This window comes from Coregonus lavaretus (genome assembly GCF_964263955.1).
Source record: "Coregonus lavaretus genome assembly, chromosome: 2".
NCBI lineage: Eukaryota > Metazoa > Chordata > Actinopteri > Salmoniformes > Salmonidae > Coregonus > Coregonus lavaretus.
This window is the reverse complement of record NC_139989.1, coordinates 74896395-74916248: the sequence shown is the minus strand read 5'-3', so window position 1 is coordinate 74916248 and position 19854 is coordinate 74896395. Positions and strand designations below refer to the sequence as shown.

Here is a 19854-nt window from a genome sequence, read left to right as displayed (position 1 = left end):
GTTAACTACACCTAGCATAAATGTCGTTTTTGTTAGCATGTTTCAATGTAGAACTTCAACCGCTATTTTTCAAACTCTCCATGTTGAATCATATATAATTCAACCACTATTTTTCAAACTCTCCATGTTGAATCATATATAATTCAACCGCTATTTTTCAAACTCTCCATGTTGAATCATATATAATTCAACAGCTATTTTTCAAACTCTCCATGTTGAATCATATATAATTCAACCGCTATTTTTCAAACTCTCCATGTTGAATCATATATAATTCAACCGCTATTTTTCAAACTCTCCATGTTGAATCATATATAATTCAACCGCTATTTTTCAAACTCTCCATGTTGAATCATATATAATTCAACAGCTTGTTTTCCGGAGCAGATCGTTACTAGTCCATACATGGCTATATCCTTTGTGACGTAGTGCTGAAAGAGGAGGCATTTACTGACATCCGATTGGTTACTGACATTTTAATGGCACTTTCCGGCAACCTGATTGGTTAAAAGGCCTCAAGTGCCGCACAGAGCTTCCTTGTTTGAAAATATCTCCCGCGAAGAATCCAAGTAAAGAGAGAAAAAATTAGAAAAATCTCGAAGAATATACCTACAGTATGTGAATAAAAAAAGGCGATCTCAGTTAGCCAATGTGAGAAAAGCAGTGAATGAAAGAAAACATGAGCCTGATCAGCCGATCCAGGCAGTGGCAGTACAGGTAGAGGAGGAAAAGGAGGAGGCCGGCAGCAGCGCGTCGAGACACACATTAGTTGAGATGAAGATGACAGCTAGCAGCGATCAACCAGACAGACAGACAGCCAACAGTGGCTTTTATTCCACATGTCACAAAGAAACCAACTTGTACATGATTTGATTTGCCCTAAGTGTCTAAACACTGCACTGAAAATCACCATAGACCCCCACCAACCAGGGATTCTGTAATTCTGTCATGATAGAATGTGCACACTGTGAAGGTGATCGTGATGCATTTAGGAGGAGTGTTTACACTTCCTCCAGGCTGCAGGAGGGCTCCAGGGGAGATGGGGCATTTTATATAAATGTGAGGATAGTTCTTCTAGCACAAGAAACTTGGACTTGGTTATGCAGCTCTAAAGAAAATAAACAAAGTCCTAGGGATTCCTTCCTTGAGTCTCAGCTCATATCAGAGACATGACAGGAGAGTGACATGTCAATATAAAGGGAGAGTAGCCCATTATTGTCAGGTGACTTGCTGTGTATTAATTATATTTAGTAGCCAACTGTGATTACTGAGAAATTAGCTTTACATAAAGTAAATGCATGCTGATATGCTAATATGTACATAGGGTCACATGCTGATATGCTAATATGTACATTGGGTAACATGCTGATATGCTAATATGTACATACGGTAACATGCTGATATGCTAATATGTACATAGGGTAACATGCTGATATGTTAATATGTACATAGGGTAACATGCTGATATGCTAATATGTACATAGGGTAACATGCTGATATGCTAATATTTACATAGGGTAACATGCTGATATTTAGTCCTGCAGTTATGACTGTAATGTTGACAGACATCAAAATAAGTACTTTTTCCCCCCACATTAGTAGCAGAGATTCAGAGAGGGCAACAGCCAATGGGGAGTGCTGCAAAGCTAATTAGAATACGCAGATATAGACCCAGACATGGCAGAGTTGCTGAAGGAGGATGAGGATGCCATCATAGACATTCATGGATCCTTTGATGGCTCTTGGCACAAGAGAGGATTCACTTCCAACTGCGGGATAGGTGTGTACATTGGTGCTGGTACCAGCCAGCCCTAGAAAATGGTGAAGATCCACCCAGTCACAAAAAACATGGAGGCCATACATTCTTTAATTGAGAGGATGCACAGAAAATGGTACCTGTATATCACAGGATGTCAAATGATAACGTCCTCAAAAGAATGTAGCACGGAGGAACCCAGAATGCAAATGAATGTCTGAACTCTAATATGGTCGCGACGCCCCAAAACTGTCTTCTTGGGCAAAAGCCTCATTGCCAGTATGGCAGTAGCCACGTTCAATGAGGGAGCCACTGCTATATCAAATGGGATGGACTAATTGTGTATTGGCAGCACTTTGGTGACACTGGAAGCAATCAGAGAGGAGTTGTGAGAGCTGATGCTGCTTCAATGGAATGTGACAAGGGTAGGCGCAGGTCACATGACACGGTCAAGAAAGTAAAGCAGCACCAGCAACAACTCAAAGAGGGCCGTACATATGGGGCAGGCATAGCTGATTACTGTTCTGCACATTTCAACAGCCATACAAAAGCCTTGGATGTGACACATTGAGCAAAGTGATATGAGAATTTGGCCAAAACTGCATATTTGCCCTACAGACCAGTATTCAAAGCATATGATCTATTGCTTGAAACAAATGTATTAAACGTGCTGATGTATTTGTAAAAGGTATATTTGATGTGTATTTGTCAGTTTAGAAGTGATATATGAAAAAGAGATACATTTAATGTGACGTAAATGGTCATATTTATGGAAAGTACATTTTAATTGCATTAGCCAATCTTTATCAGCCATGTTCTCTAAATGACATGTTCCCCGTGTGACAATTCATTTTTCTCAGTCTTCAGAGGACATTAACATTATTCCACACACAGGTTCTTAGGTTTTATAGTCAGACTTTTACTGTGGCTTTTTTTGATATCTTGTGTCGTTTTGATTTGAAGTGTCATTTTATCTGTAAATATATGCAAAATATGCATCCGTCATACATGTAAATAGTGTTTTTTAAATAATTCCATGAAAAGACAATATTTTGATGAACTGTTCTGTAAAAGTCTTACCAGTGAGCGTCTGGAAGCAATGTGTTGAAAAACGGATTCTCCTAATATGCAAATTAGTGCATATTTAATGAGGTGCTGCCTCATTTGCATATTTAACTTATATAATAAATACAACTTGTAATACTAAAATATATTATATACTTTCAACTGGTAAAGTTTCAGTCTGATGAGAGTAAAGGAAAAACAATCCCTTTTAGTCTGTGGTGCTTGGCTTTAAGAGCAGGTAGGATTTAGTTTCTCCCTGTCTCTGGCCCACACTCCAGTACAGTAGGTGGCAGTAAATCTCCGACTTCCGACTTTAATGAGTTCATGACAACTGGGAAATGGGGAAAAAAAGAGCCCCGACTGGAAACATTTGTTTTAAACGGTCATCCAACTCGGATCCTAGATCAGCACTCCTCCTCTGAGACACTGCCTTTATGAATAAGGGCCCAGGAGTCACCAGGACCAAGAAACCGGACACATACAGTTGTAAAGTCTAGCTACAGCAGGTGTTTACTGCCATCTAGTGGAAGATACCAATTAAACACTTGATTATCAGGGTGGGGAGACGGCTGAGCTGAAACAGAACGTAAAGACGCAGGGAAAGGAGCATCTCTTTATCAAATCCTCCTTCAGAGTCACATGCAGGTAAAACATTGTGATTTCTATATAGTGCTGTATCTGAAAGAGCATATTCTGCAGTTTCTATGACACTTACCTTTATCAAATAACTCTCAACATTCAAGAGGTGCAGCTCTATTTCCAAATGTCACTATTTTCAACAATATCTGTGCTGTCAATGTATTTATCACATGACCACTCCAGCAGCAGCATTGCTCTGGCAACTAAGCAGAAACTAGTAACATCATCCATTTAAAATATGCTGTTCTGTCGTCAATGGATGAATGGCCAATAGAAACCAGATAGAAACTGATAATGATGCATGTGACTTCAGTTTTGGTTAGCCGCGGATGTTGAAACCAACTTGCTCAATGTCTTTCCATATCTGGGGAAAGATGAAACCAGGCCAGCGGGTGAGTGACTCTTTGACTGTGGTTTTGAGACACGTGGAGCCTTACATGGGCAAAGGCAGAATTGTGATCATAGACAGCTTCTTCACATCAATTTCCCTGTCAGACAAGTTGATTGCAAAGAAGAAGCTGCCCCTCTCTGCGCAAAACAACATATCTGCGGAGAGTGGTAAAGCAACACTCACGGTGTGATGGAGAGTGGTAAAGCAACACTCACGGTGTGATGGAGGGTGGTAAAGCAACACTCACGGTGTGATGGAGAGTGGTAAAGCAACACTCACGGTGTGATGGAGAGTGGTAAAGCAACACTCACGGTGTGATGGAGAGTGGTAAAGCAACACTCACGGTGTGATGGAGAGTGGTAAAGCAACACTCACGGTGTGATGGAGAGTGGTAAAGCAACACTCACGGTGTGATGGAGAGTGGTAAAGCAACACTCACGGTGTGATGGAGAGTGGTAAAGCAACACTCACGGTGTGATGGAGAGTGGTAAAGCAACACTCACGGTGTGATGGAGAGTGGTAAAGCAACACTCACAGTGTGATGGAGAGTTTTAAAGCAACACTCACGGTGTGATGGAGAGTTTTAAAGCAACACTCACGGTGTGATGGAGAGTGGTAAAGCAACACTCACGGTGTGATGGAGAGTGGTAAAGCAACACTCACGGTGTGATGGAGAGTGGTAAAGCAACACTCACGGTGTGATGGAGAGTGGTAAAGCAACACTCACGGTGTACAGATGTAAAATAAATAAGTGTTAACTTCCTCAGCACCATGCACCCCACTGTTGCCACTGGCAGTGACCAGAAGAAGAAACCGGAGACAGTGACAGACTACAACCACACAAAGGTATATACAGTATCTCTACCATATACAGATAGCCTTCCCATCTGCCAAACACCAAATAGGATCCCCTTTTATTATATTACATTCATATTATTACTATTAGTATTATCATTCTATATAATTATAAGCTATTCTATTCTATTTTATTTTATGTAAAAGCTTGGTGTGGATGCACTCGACCAGATGTCCAGACTGTACTCTGTAAAAGGGGGTACTCTCCTCTGGCCTGTTGACTGTAATCTGTAAAAGGGGGTACTCTCCTCTGACCTGTTGACTGTACTCTGTAAAAGGGGGTACTCTCCTCTGGCCTGTTGACTGTACTCTGTAAAAGGGGGTACTCTCCTCTGGCCTGTTGACTGTACTCTGTAAAAGGGGGTACTCTCCTCTGGCCTGTTGACTGTACTCTGTAAAAGGGGGTACTCTCCTCTGGCCTGTTGACTGTACTCTGTAAAAGGGGGTACTCTCCTCTGGCCTGTTGACTGTACTCTGTAAAAGGGGGTACTCTCCTCTGGCCTGTTGACTGTACTCTGTAAAAGGGGGTACTCTCCTCTGGCCTGTTGACTGTACTCTGTAAAAGGGGGTACTCTCCTCTGGCCTGTTGACTGTACTCTGTAAAAGGGGATACTCTCCTCTGGCCTGTTGACTGTACTCTGTAAAAGGGGGTACTCTCCTCTGGCCTGTTGACTGTACTCTGTAAAAGGGGGTACTCTCCTCTGGCCTGTTGACTGTACTCCGTAAAAGGGGGTACTCTCCTCTGGCCTGTTGACTGTACTCTGTAAAAGGGGGTACTCTCCTCTGGCCTGTTGACTGTACTCTGTAAAAGGGGGTACTCTCCTCTGGCCTGTTGAGGTGTTCTACAATGTGCTCGACATGACTGCTATCAACACATGTTGTACAAGCAATGCCTTGACAAGACAGTCACCAAGCAGGAGACAGTCAGCAGGAGACATTTCATCATGGATCTGGCATGTGAGCTTGGTGAGAACCACATGAACGCAGAGAAAGAAGCTACAGTCACCAAGCAGGCCGCCAAGACAGCAGGTCCTGCTCTCCCTCTTCCCCAAGCACCACAGCTCCCACTGGGGAAAAAGACACAATGTCAAGACAGCAGGTCCTGCTCTCCCTCTTCCCCAAGAACCACAGCTCCCACTGGGGAAAAACACACAATGTCAAGTCGGCAGGTGCACACCTGTTTATATAGTCAAATTCACATACATCTCAGCTTAAAGCCCCTCCCTCCTGGGTTCCCCCACCACCATCTTCAGTTTCCCCCTCTCTACCGCTCCGCCCACTTCCTTATTCTATGATAGCGGCTAAATTTGACTTATATTCAGTTTAGAAACAATAGTAGTACAATCAATCAAGCCCTTGTTGTGCAAAAATAATCAAGTTCCGTTTAAACTCTGTTCAACTCTGGCTCCGCTCTCTAGTCTGAGGAGAGAGGCAAAAGGCAACAGTCTGGTTTCAGTCTCTGTTAAGGCAGGACAGCCATGGATTAGGGAGGAGCGAGGAATTCGACCCGAGGTCAGATCCCCACTTCACACACACACAAACCCAGTGAGAGGAACGAATTAAGTTATTGCCTAGCAACAGAGAATCCATGTTTAATCCTGACTCCATGTTCGTCATGTTTGTGATAAACAAAGTTTATCTCATCGTTTACTGAAAATTCCTCATCACTGGTTATATTATTATTATTATATTTTTCATTCTACTTTGTCAAAATAAACTGTAAATGGACTTTATTAAGTACTAAAACTCTATTACTAATTGAATCTACAAATAAAGTTGATCAGATGGATTATACTATAATGTTTTTATTGTAAGGGAAACAGAAATAGGCTATAGGCCGATTTTATTTTTACTTTGTATAATTAACTATTGTTGTTATTTATTGATTAATTTCCACTAATATTTCTTCATGCAGTAAATAATTTACAATAGTTGATGCACTATTTATCAAGCGTTTATTTATCAACCATGTTTGCACACCTTGCACCTTGCTGGTTGATATGCATCTGATGCATATGCTAAAGTAGACGCCTGGTAACTTTCTCTAGCGGGTTCTTATATGCTGAAAGAACAGGTGGTTCTAGTGTTAAGGACTGGTAGATGGGTGTTGCTCATGCATTCACTCATGCTGACCGGCTCCAGTACTTTGTTCTTGACTAAAGCGTCCAAGTCAGCCTTGACTTATGGTCTGATAGCATAATGTACAGGTCGTGCTTTCAGAAACGTTGGATTACTGTCTGGCTTAATGCTAAGCTTCCCTGTAATGTCGTTCATACTACCCAGCTGTCCATTAAAGACTTCTCCATGTTTCTTTAAGATGGCAGGTAGGTCTGTGTCTCCATGTGTCATTGTATGCACTGGTGGCCAGTCCAGTGTGATTTTCTCCAACTATGAACATCCCAGTAGTGATGCATAGTCTCCTTTCACAACATAGAGTGGCAGCTTTTCAGTTTGTCTGTTTACCTGAACTGTGACATCAGTGATGCCTCTCACAGCGACAGATTCACCTGTGTAAGTCTTTAACACGAGGTGCGCTGGTTGAAGTGGAAGGTGTTTCAGTGTATTTATTCTGACACAAGAGATACAGCTTCCCCTGTGTTAATCTCCATACTAACCAGCTGTCCCTGTGTTAATCTCCATACACATCAGCTGTCCCTGTGTTAATCTCCATACACATCAGCTGTCCCTGTGTTAATCTCCATACTAACCAGCTGTCCCTGTGTTAATCTCCATACACATCAGCTGTCCCTGTGTTAATCTCCATACTCACCAGCTGTCCCTGTGTTAATCTCCATACACACCAGCTGTCCCTGTGTTAATCTCCATACTAACCAGCTGTCCCTGTGTTAATCTCCATACTAACCAGCTGTCCCTCTAGCAAGGGGGAGACATAGTAGCCGTGCGGCCCGCCAGGAAAAAGTCAGGATTTTCAGTGTGACTTCCTCGTCTGATGAGTCGCTCACCTCAGTGTTCTCTTACTCAACAGTGTGAACATGTCTATTTGTCTTTCATTGGAATGTCTGTTTCTTGTTTCCCGTTTTTTGCAATTTCTCTGTTCTCTTTTTGTTTCTGGAGACTTGTCCGATGTTGCCCTTTTTACCACAGGCTGGACAATCCATGTCCTTCCACCAGCATGTAGAAGCCTGATGTCCCACCTTGCCACAGTGGAAGCATGTGACTTGATTTCCCGGTCTCTGATTTTCAGTTGAAACTCTGTGATCAACTTTTTATTTATTTGAAAGGAACACAGACAAGAACAAATAGCAGCAGGAATGGTTATACAGCTAGAGACACAATACTGTTAAAATATATATCAGAACAAATAGCAGCAGGAATGGTTATACAGCTAGAGACAAAATACTGTTAAAATATATATCAGTATATTATGGAAACTAGTTATTGCAGATAAATACAATTATAATAAACCACATATACAATCACCCACCTCAGCTGCATCAACCCACCCTCCAACCCCTCCTGGGACCACCCCATCCCACCATCCAACCCCTCCTGGGACCACCCCAACCCACCCTCCAACACCTCCTGGGACCACCCCAACCCAACCTCCAACCCCTCCTGGGACCACCCCAACCCACCCTCCAACCCCTCCTGGGACAACCCCAACCCACCCTCCAACCCCTCCTGGGACCACCCCAACACACCCAACCTGATCTCCATTAAATGAAATACTAAATCAAGGTACACATTTGCACAAAAATGATAATTAACGGTCAATCTGTTGGGTAAAACCCACTACAGGAGTTATTTTATGGTTTCAGCTGCAATTATTGTTTGGCCCCATGGATCCTAGCAGTGGATAGTTCTAAATAAATGATATCTATAAAAGTGCTGATCCAATGAGGTGTGGTGGTTGCCATCTTAGTTCCAACATCTTTTTAGCTGCTGTCCAACCTGACAACATTATACGTCTTGGCTGTAATGACAGTGGTGAATTATCATTCAGTAATTACAGTTTGGGGGAACAAGGTATGAGGATACCTCTTTTCAAAACATGTCCACTGGTCACTCCCAGTACATATGATTAAAGGAGCCCAAGGCACCTTGATTACATAGATCACACAGAGGAGCAGTTGTGATTTCTATTAAATGATGTTTTCTAGGTGGAAGGTTTACCCTGTGTATGAGATTAAAATGTATCAGCTGGTGATTAGGATTGTTAGATGAACCCACTAAGTTCCTGATGAACTCAACTGGTGAGCCTCTTTAGCAGCTAGTTCCATGGACACACTGATTTCAATGTCCTTTGCCAAAGTCAGATGACTTTCAGTCAACAGTCTCTTTTGTGTAGCTTCACTCCAAGCTAGATGCCCTCAACCTCACGCAAATTATCAACGAACCTACCAGGTACAACCCTAAATCCGTAAACATGGGTACCCTCATAGATATCATCCTGACTAACATACCCTCTAAATACACCTCAGCTGTCTTCAACCAGGATCTCAGCGATCACTGCCTTATTGCCTGCGTCCGTAACGGGTCCGCGGTCAAACGACAACCCCTCATCACTGTCAAACGCTCCCTAAAACACTTTAGCGAGGAGGCCTTCCTAATTGACCTGGCCCAGGTATCCTGGATGGATATAGATCTCATTCCGTCAGTAGAGGATGCCTGGTTGTTCCTTAAAAGTAATTTCCTCTCAATCTTAAATAAACATGCCCCATTCAAAAAATACAGAACTAAGAACCGATATAGCCCCTGGTTCTCCTCAGACTTGACTGCCCTTGACCAGCACAAAAACATCCTGTGACGTACAGCATTAGCATCAAATAGCCCCCGCGATATGCAACTTTTCAGGAAAGTTAGGAACCAATATACACAAGCAGTCAGGAAAGCAAAGGCTAACTTTTTCAAACAGAAATTTGCATCCTGTAGCACTAACTCCATCAAGTTTTGGGACACTGTAAAGTCCATGGAGAATAAGAGCACTTCCTCCCAGCTGCCCACTGCACTGAGGCTAGGAAACACTATCACCACCGATAAATCTACAATAATCGAGAATTTCAACAAGCATTTTGCTACAGCTGGCCATGCTTTCCATCTGGCTACCACTAACCCGGCCACCAACTCTGCACCCTCTGCTGCAACTTGCCCATGCCCCCCCCCGCTTCTCCTTCACACAAATTCAGACAGCTGATGTTTTGAAAGAGCTGCAAAATCTGGACCCCTACAAATCAGCTGGGCTAGACAATCTGGACCCTTTCTTTCTAAAACTAGCCGCTGAAATTGTCGCTACCCCTATTACTAGTCTGTTTAACCTCTCTTTCATAACGTCTGAGATCCCCAGAGATTGGAAAGCTGCCGCGGTCATCCCCCTCTTCAAAGGGGGTGACACTCTAGATCCAAACTGCTACAGACCTATATCCATCCTGCCCTGCCTTTCGAAAGTATTCGAAAGCCAAGTTAACAAACAGATCATCGACCATTTCGAATACCACCGTACCTTCTCCGCTATGCAATCCGGTTTCCGAGCTGGTCACGGGTGCACTTCAGCCACGCTCAAGGTCCTAAACGATATTATAACCGCAATTGATAATAGACAGTACTGTGCAGCCGTCTTCATCGACCTGGCCAAGGCTTTCGACTCTGTCAACCACCGCATTCTTATTGGCAGACTAAATAGCCTTGGTTTCTCAAATGACTGCCTCGCCTGGTTCACCAACTACTTCTCAGATAGAGTTCAATGTGTCAAATCGGAGGGCCTGTTGTCTGGACCTATGGCAGTCTCTATGGGGGTGCCACAGGGTTCAATTCTTGGGCCGACACTTTTCTCCGTGTATATCAATGATGTCGCTCTTGCTGCTGGTGACTCTCAGATCCACCTCTACGCAGACGACACCATTTTGTATACATCTGGCCCTTCATTGGACACTGTGTTAACAAACCTCCAAACGAGCTTCAATGCCATACAACAATCCTTCAGTAGCCTCCAACTGCTCTTAAACACTAGTAAAACTAAATGCATGCTTTTCAATCGAACGCTGCTGGCACCCGCCCACCCGACTAGAATCACCACTCTCGACGGGTCTGACCTAGAGTATGTGGACAACTACAAATACCTAGGTGTCTGGTTAGACTGTAAACTCAACTTCCAGACTCACATAAAGAATCTCCAATCCAAAGTTAAATCTAGAATCGGCTTCCTATTTCGCAATAAAGCCTCCTTCACTCATGCTGCCAAACATGCCCTCGTAAAACTAACTATCCTACCGATCCTTGACTTCGGCGATGTAATTTACAAAATAGCCTCCAACACTCTACTCAGCAAATTGGATGTAGTCTATCACAGTGCCATCCGTTTTGTCTCCAAAGCCCCATCCACTACCCACCACTGTGACCTGTACGCTCTTGTTGGCTGGTCCTCACTACATGTTCGTCGTCAAACCCACTGGCTCCAGGCCATCTATAAATCACTGCTAGGCAAATCCCCGCCTTATCTTAGCTCATTGGTCACCATAGCAGCACCCACCCGTAGTCTGCGCTCCAGCAGGTATATCTCACTGGTCATTCCCAAAGCCAACACCTCCTTTGGCCGCCATTCCTTCCAGTTCTCTGCTGCCAATGACTGGAACGAATTGCAAAAATCTCTGAAGCTGGAGACTCTTATCTCCCTCAATAACTTTAAGCATCAGTTGTCAGAGCACCTTACCGATCACTGCACCTGTACACAGCCCATCCGAAATTAGCCCACCCAACTACCTCATCCCTATATTGTTATTTATTTTGCTCTTTTGCACCCCAGTATCTCTATTTGCACATAATCTCTTGCACATCTAGCATTCCAGTGTTAATACTATTGTAATTATTCTGCACTATAGCCTATTTATTGCCTTACCTCCATAACTTGCTACATTTGCACACACTGTATATATATTTTCTGTTGTATTTCTGACTTTATGTTTTTTTTTTTACCCCATATGTAACTCTGTTGTTTTTATTGCACTACTTTGCTTTATCTTGGCCAGGTCGCAGTTGTAATTGAGAACCTGTTCTCAACTGGCTTACCTGGTTAAATAAAGGTGAAATAAAAAAAATAAAAAATAAACTCCGTAGCCCACATACTAGTCTGTCTCTAATGATGTCATTTAGAACAGCATTAAACTTACAGTGTTCTGGTAGTTTCTTTAATGCAGCAGCAAACATTGTTACTGATTCTCCCTCTTCCTGATGTCTCCTGTGGAACCTGAACCTTTCAGCATTAACTAGTGGTTCTGGTGAAAAATGTCCTTTAAGTATCTCCACAATATCCCCATACGTCTTATTACCTGTTCTGACTAGCTGTAGCAGGCTGCCTAGTAAATTAATTGTCTTTGGCCCCAATACACTAAAACATTTAGGCACAATGTTGTCCTCATCCATGTCATTTACAAGAACAAAATATTCAAACTGTTCTGTATATGAGCTCCACTGATCAATACTTTCATCAAACTGTCCAATGTTTCCAACATTTCCAATAATTTTTCGTATCTCAATAAGCTCCTGATTATCACTCACTTCAATATTGTCCTCAACCAAAGCAATATTTTCCTCAGTCACGTGATCTTCATTCACTTCACTCACTGAAGTTGCCACCTAAATTCGCTCATTTAGCAGTTTTAATTAAAAGGTTTGTCTTCACAGTTGAATAAATGTCCTTTCCTTTAATCACTGTATATTCCTCCTTTTTAATCACGTTGTTTTCCCACTCCGATGTCCGTCTCCAGTCCTTTTCTGCCGTCCATGACGATGTTAACTCCAGTGGAGGAAAAAGTACCCAAATGTCAAACTTGATTAAAAGTAAAGATCCCTGAATAGAAAATGACTCAACTAAAAGTGAAATTCACCCAGTAAAATACTACTTGAGTAAAAGTTCAAAAGTAGTTGGTTTTAAATATACTTAAGTATCAAAAGTAAATGTAATTGCTATAATATACTAAAGTATCAAAAGTAAAAGTACAAGTATAAATCATTTCAAATTCCTTACATAAAGCAAACCAGACAATTTTCTTGTTTTTAAAATGTACGTTCAGCCAGAGGCACAATCCAACACTCAGACAATTTACAAACAAAGCATTTGTGTTTAGTGAGTCTGCCAGATCAGAGGCAGTATGGATGTTCTCTTGATAAGTGTGTGAATTGGACCATTTCCTGTCCTGCTAAGCATTCAAAATGTAACGAGTACTTTTGGGTGTCAGGGAAAATGTAGTGAAGTAAAAGTAGTCAAAAATATAAATAGTAAAGTCAAGTACAGATACCCCAAAAAACTACTTAAGTAGTACTTTAAAGTATTTTTACTTAAGTACTTTAAACCACTGGTTAACTCTCTTTCTTAGCTAGCTCGACTATGCACTTGCCTCTGCTAGCAATACACTGTGCTAACATTAGCCTAGACTGGACCACAGAAAATAACAGTTTTAAACAGTTGTAAAAACCCACTTCTTCCAGACAGAATAGTTCCTGTAGATTCAGACTTACTCATCACCAATCTTTTGTTATGTCTCGTGGGTTTCATAACCACGTCTGTACAACAATTCAATAATGATGAGACAGGAGACAGGAATCAGTTCAACCATTTATCTGGAACGTGATCATCTCAACACATACAAACCCCCATGATGCTCTGCAGCACAACCCCAATATACAACAAATACATACATAAGTAAATGGACACGAAACAAAACTCATAGAGGAATTTAAATGTTCAGTTGTAGAAAGTAGGGCCATGGGATAGGGTCAGAAAGGTCAGTATGTTTGATAACTGGTTACAGAGGTGACTTAACAAGCATAAGGTCCATTATAACACAGTGAAGTAGAGGTGGGAGCTAAAAGCAGACATGGACAGTGAGACGGTGTGAGGAGGTCAGGGGTGAAACACTAGATCAGGACAGGTAGAAATGGCAGGGCTGGTTGTGTTCAGTGTGTGTGTCCAGTGTGTGTGTGTGTGTGTGTGTGTGTGTGTGTCCAGTGTGTGTTTGTCCAGTGTGTGTGTGTGTGTGTGTCCTGTGTGTGTGTTCAATGTGTGTGTGTCCAGTATGTGTGTGTGTTCAGTGTCAGTGTGTGTGTGTGTGTTCAGTGTGTGAGTGTGTGTGTTTAAAGTGTGTGTGTGTGTGTGTGTCCTGTGTGTGTTTGTCCAGTGTGTGCGTGTGTCCAGTGTGTGTGTGTGTGTGTTCAGTGTGTGTCCAGTGTGTGTGTGTGTGTGTGAATCCAGTGTGTGTATGTGTGTGTGTGTCCAGTGTGTGTGTGTGTGGATGCGTGTCCAGTGTGTGTGTGTGTGTCCAGTGTGTGTGTGTCCAGTGTGTGTGTGTGTCCAGTGTGTGTGTGTCCAGTGTGTGTGTGTGTGTGTGTTCAGTGTGTGTGTGTGTGTCCAGTGTGTGTGTGTGTGTGTGTGTGTGTGTGTGTGTGTGTGTGTGTGTTCAGCGTGTGTGTGTTCAGTGTGTGTGTGTCCAGTGTTCAGTGTGTGTGTGTGTGTGTGTGATCAGTGTGTGTGTGTCCATTGTGTTTGTGTATCCAGTGTGTGTGTCCAGTGTGTGTGTGTGTGTTCAGTGTGTGAGTGTGTGTGTGTGTCCAGTGTGTGTGTGTCCAGTGTCTGTGTGTCCAGTGTGTGTGTGTGTGTGTCCAGTGTGTGTCCAGTGTGCGTGTCCTGTGTGTGTGTGTGTCAGGTGTGCGTCCAGTGTGTATGTGTGTGAGTCCAGTGTGTGTGTCCAGTGTGTGTGTGTGTGTGTGTGTCCAGTGTGTGTGTGTGTGTCCAGTGTTTGTGTCCTGTGTGTGTGTGTGTGTGTGTGTGTGTGTGTGTGTGTCCAGTGTGTGTGTGTCCAGCGTATGTGTGTGTGTCCAGTGTGTGTGTGTGTTTGTGTGTGTCCATTGTGTGTGTTTCCAGTGTGTGTGTGTGTGTCCTGGGTGTGTGAGTGTGTGTGTAAGTGTGTATGTGTGTGTGTCCAGTGTCTGTGTGTGTGTCCAGTGTGTGTGAGTGTGTGTGTAAGTGTGTATGTGTGTGTGTCCAGTGTCTGTGTGTGTGTCCAGTGTGTGTGAGTGTGTGTGTCCAGTGTGTGTATATGTGTCAAGTGTGTGTGAGTGTGTGTGTGTGTCCTGTGTGTGTGTGTGTGTGTGTGTGTGTCCAGTGTGTGTGTGTTCAGTGTCTTTGTTCAGTGTGTGTGTGTGTGTGTGTGTGTGTGTGTGTGTGTGTGTGTGTGTACAGTGTGTGTGTATCAAGTGTGTTTGTGTGTCCAGTGTGTGTCAGTGTGTGTGTCCAGTGTGTGTGTGTGTGTTCAGTATGAGTGTGTGTGTCCCGTGTGTGTGTGTGTGTGTGTGTGTCCAGTGTGTGTGTGTGTGTGTGTGTCTAGTGTGTGTGTGTCTCCAGTGTGTGTGTGTGTGTGTGTGTGTGTGTGTGTATGTCCAGTGTGTCCAGTGTATGTGTGTGTGTGTGTGTCCAGTGTGTGTCCAGTGTGTGTGTGTTTGTGTGTCTAATGTGTGTGTGTGTGTGTGTGTACAGTGTGTGTTTGTCCGGTGTGTGTGTGTTCAGTGTGTTTGTTCAGTGTGTGTGTGTGTGTGTGTGTTTGTACAGTGTGTGTGTATCAAGTGTGTTTGTGTGTCCAGTATGTGTCAGTGTGTGTGTCCAGTGTGTGTGTGTGTTCAGTATGTGTGTTTGTGTCCAGTGTGTGTGTGTGTGTGTGTGTCCAGTGTGTGTGTGTGTCCAGTGTGTGTCCAGTGTGTGTGTGTGTGTGAGTGTGTGTGTGTGTGTGTCCAGTGTGTGTGTATCAAGTGTGTTTGTGTGTCCAGTTTGTGTCAGTGTGTGTGTTCAGTATGTGTGTGTGTGTGTCCAGTGTGTGTGTCCTGTGTGTGTGTGTTATGTTTGACACAGGGACACTGAGGAACCCCAAAGGTCAAAGGGGTCATCCCAAACCCTAAACCCTGGATAGAGGTGCTCAGTGAATGTGGAGTGGAATGTGTACAGGTGGGTCAGTGTGTCAGAGGAGACTCTGTAGAAGGACAGAGTGCCGGCTGGCCAGTCCAGATACACTCCTACTCTGTGGGAGCTGGAGGAGGGGACATCTATGGTAATGTTATTATTATTGTGACAGGCAGAGTAACTGTTGTCAGAGCAGATCAGACTCCAGGACTTGTCATTGTATCCAAGACAACAGTCATCACCCCATCCTCTCCTGCTGATTTCTTTATATGTCACTCCTATATCAGCCCCCCCACTCCACTCTACCTCCCAGTAACAGCGCCCAGTCAGACCCTCTCTACACAGCACCTGTCTCCAGACCTCAAATCTCTCTGGGTGATCAGGATACGGCTGCTCCTCTCTCCTCCATGTCACCTTTCTGTTCTCCTCAGACAGAGAGAGGAGTCTGTTTACTGTGTTTAGGTCCAGTGTGAGATCACAGACATCTGATGGATGAAACCAGATACAATATTAGAAATCATCATCATTCACATTAGAATGTTAACTCACTTTTCACTAATTCATTTAATGTAGATGTTTCTAGGTATCAAAAGGAGAAGTTAAGGTAACTTGAGACTTGTTGAATGATCATATGTTATACTGTATGGTAATATAAAACACACTTATTCCCATTAATTACACACACACACACACCCTGAACACACACACACATCCTGAACACACACACACACACACACACTGGACACACACACACATCCTGAACACACACACACACACACACACACACTGAACACACACACAACCTGAACAAACACACAAACACACACACATCCTGAACACACACACACACACACACACACACACACACACACACACACACACACACACACACACACATCCTGAACACACACACACACACATCCTGAACACACACATACACACACACTGGATACACACACACACACACACACACACACACACACACATTTCTAACGTAACACGAACACGTCACACACAGACACACACATTGTCAAAGCAACTCATTGTATACTTTGGTGTCCCTGATTTGTGCTTCTGTAGAACTACAGCTGATATTTAATATGACCAAGTAAGTAATGATGGTGGTCTTTGACTTTGACTTCACTTGAATTAAGACTTATTCTTAGTCATATTCTTCACAGCAGTCAACACTCACATTTTCTAAGTCCAGGTTTCATTGTGTTCTCTCCACCATGTTCCACACTGTAGCGGTAAGCAGAAGAACAGACAGTCATTGAGGGATACACCTGAACTCACACACACTCACACACACACACACATTCAGCATATAACTTTGTACAAGCGGTGGTAAGAATGTTTGTCCGTGTGTGTGTCCAGTGTGTGTCCGGTGTATGTCCAGTGTGTGTGTGTCCAGTGTGTGTGTGTTTGTGTGTTTCCAGTGTGTGTGGGTCGAGTGTGTGTGTGTGTGTGGGTCCAGTGTGTGTGGGTCCAGTGTGTGTGTGTCCGGTGTGTGTTTCCTTTTTGTGTGTGTGTGTGTCCAGTGTGTGTGTCCAGTGTGTGTGTGTGTGTGTGTGTGTCCAGTGTGTCTGTGTGTCCAGTGTGTGCGTGTGTGTCCAGTGTTTGTGTGTGTGTTTTTGTGTGTGTGTCCAGTGTGTGTGTGTGTGTGTGTTTCCAGTGTGTGTGGGTCGAGTGTGTGTGTGTGTGGGTCCAGTGTGTGTGTGTCCGGTGTGTGTTTCCTTTTTGTGTGTGTGTGTGTCCAGTGTGTGTGTCCAGTGTGTGTGTGTGTGTGTGTGTGTGTGTGTGTGTGTCCAGTGTGTGTGTGTGTCCAGTGTGTGCGTGTGTGTCCAGTGTTTGTGTGTGTGTTTTTGTGTGTGTGTCCAGTGTGTGTGTGTGTGTGTGTTTCCAGTGTGTGTGGGTCGAGTGTGTGTGTGTGTGGGTCCAGTGTGTGTGGGTCCAGTGTGTGTGTGTCCGGTGTGTGTTTCCTTTTTGTGTGTGTGTGTGTCCAGTGTGTGTGTCCAGTGTGTGTGTGTGTGTGTGTCCAGTATGTGTGTGTCCAGTGTGTGTGTGTGTGTCCAGTGTTTGTGTCTGTGTGTGTCCAGTGTGTGTGTGTGTTTGTGTCCAGTGTGTGTGTGTGTGTGTGTGTGTGTGTGTGTGTGTAAGTGGGTCCTGTGTTGTGTGTGTTTGTGTCCAGTGTGTGTGTGTGTGTGTGTGTGTGTGTGTGTGTGTGTGTGTGTGTGTGTGTGTGTGTGTGTGTGTGGGTCCAGTGTGTGTGTTTGTCCAGTGTGTGTACTGTATTGGACACATACACACACACACACTGGACCCCCACACACACTGGACACACACACACACACACACACACACACACACACTGGACACACACACAAAAACACACACACAAACACTGGACACACACACACTGGACACACACACACACACACAGGACCCATGCACTGGACAGGAGAAGGACATCGCATAACTTTGTCCAAGTGGTGGTCAGAATGTTTGTCTTAACTAGCCTGATAACTCCAACATGTCTGATATGAACATTGACATAAACCCTCTACATACTTGAGTTTCTCCAGTCTGCAGTGTGGATCCTCCAGTCCAGCAGAGAGCAGTCTGACTCCTGAGTCTCCTGGGTGATTGTAGCTCAGGTCCAGCTCTCTCAGGTGTGAGGGGTTTGAATTCAGAGCTGAGACCAGATAAGTACAGCCTTCCTCTGTGACTAGACAGCCTGACAGCCTGCAAAGAGTCAAATCATATTAAAACCACACTGCTATTCTTTGGTGGTCAAAATAGTGGCAGTATATTTTTTCAACATATTCAGATACATCAGTGTCCTGAAACCTGCCATATATATCATTATTAGACAAAAATCATAATATTGTGTGAAAAATGTATATTAAAATGTATATTACGAATATTTGAGTAGACTGACCAGAGCAGTTTAAAAAGCAGTATCAGTCAAAAGACAGACAGTGAGGTATCAGATTTAGATTGTATTGAGTATACAGTCCACACCATATCTATTTTGATAGTGAAGATAACATTTTAAATGTGGCTCTGTACTCCAACATTTTGGATTTGAGATCAGATGTTTTATATGAGGTGACAGTATATAATGTCACCTTTTATTTGAGGGTATTTTAATACATATCTGTTTCACCATTTAGAAATGAAAGCACTTTATGTATCTAGTCCCTCCATTTGACGAAGTCAAACGTATTCTGACCATTTCACTTATAATTCATTAAAGTTGTCAAAAGTTGAGTATTTGGTTGTGAACTCATTGGTTGTATTTGCTGTTTGTTTTGGGTTATGTTTTGTTCAATAGTAACTGAATGGTGGATGATGACTGGAGTAATTTTCTGTCTAAGTGAGTAGATAACATGTTTCTAGACACTACTAAATTAATCCTGATGATGCCATGATTAATAAAAATCATGAATGAATCATGAATAATAATGAGTGAGAAAGTTACAGAGGCTACAACAAAACATGCTAACCTCTCACCATTACCAATAACAGAGGGGGTATGATCCTTGTTCCTCTGTAACTTTCTCATTCATCATCATTCACTATTCATTCATGATTATTCATAATCATGGTAGCATCCACATGAATGCAGAAGTGTTCAGAAACATCTTCTATTCTTACTTACAATACAAGTGAAGTGACTCCAAAATGACAGGACATTATTCACCATTCAGTTTCTATTAGGAAAAACATAATCTAAAACACAACCAAAACAAACTGCAAATGCATTCAACAAGTTTGTAGAATCACAAGCTTGATTGTCACGCCCTGGCTCTGGGACTCTGTTATGTTGAGCCAGGGTGTGTAGTTTCTATGGGTTGCTATGTTTTCTAGGTTCTTTATCTAGCTCATGTGTTTCTGTGTTGGCCGGGGTGGTTCTCAATCAGAGGCAACGAGTATCAGCTGTTGCTTGTTGTCTCTGATTGGGAGCTATACTTAGGCAGCCTGTTTTCCACAGTGTATTGTGGATCTTGTTCCGTGTATGGTTTGTGTCTGTTACCTAGTACTTCACGTATCGTTTTGTTCGTGTGGTACTCTAATAAATATAAGTATGTACGCATATCACGCTGCGCCTTGGTCCACTTCCTCCTACGATCGTGACATTGATGTAATCACTGCAGGTAAGGAATATGGGACCAAATACTAAACTTAAGACTACTTTAATACAATATAAGTGAATATGTCCAAATTATTACGACTTTTTCA

The 19854-nt window shown here is 43.1% G+C and overlaps 2 protein-coding genes across 2 annotated transcripts in view; one reads left to right on the top strand and one right to left on the bottom strand.

The window, feature by feature from the left end:
• The window catches only part of LOC311141240 (NLR family CARD domain-containing protein 3-like), a 230725-nt gene that overhangs the window by 131250 nt on the left and 79621 nt on the right, over positions 1-19854 (top strand). The gene's annotated exons all lie outside the window — the stretch shown is intronic.
• LOC311141846 (neoverrucotoxin subunit beta-like) lies at positions 13265-16908 on the bottom strand. Its single transcript, XM_084177339.1, has 2 exons — positions 16805-16908; positions 13265-16094 (listed from the first exon to the last, which is right to left on the bottom strand). Exons 1-2 carry the CDS (start codon positions 16881-16883, stop codon positions 15547-15549), a joined length of 627 nt encoding a protein of 208 aa, XP_084033465.1. The 5' UTR covers positions 16884-16908; the 3' UTR covers positions 13265-15546.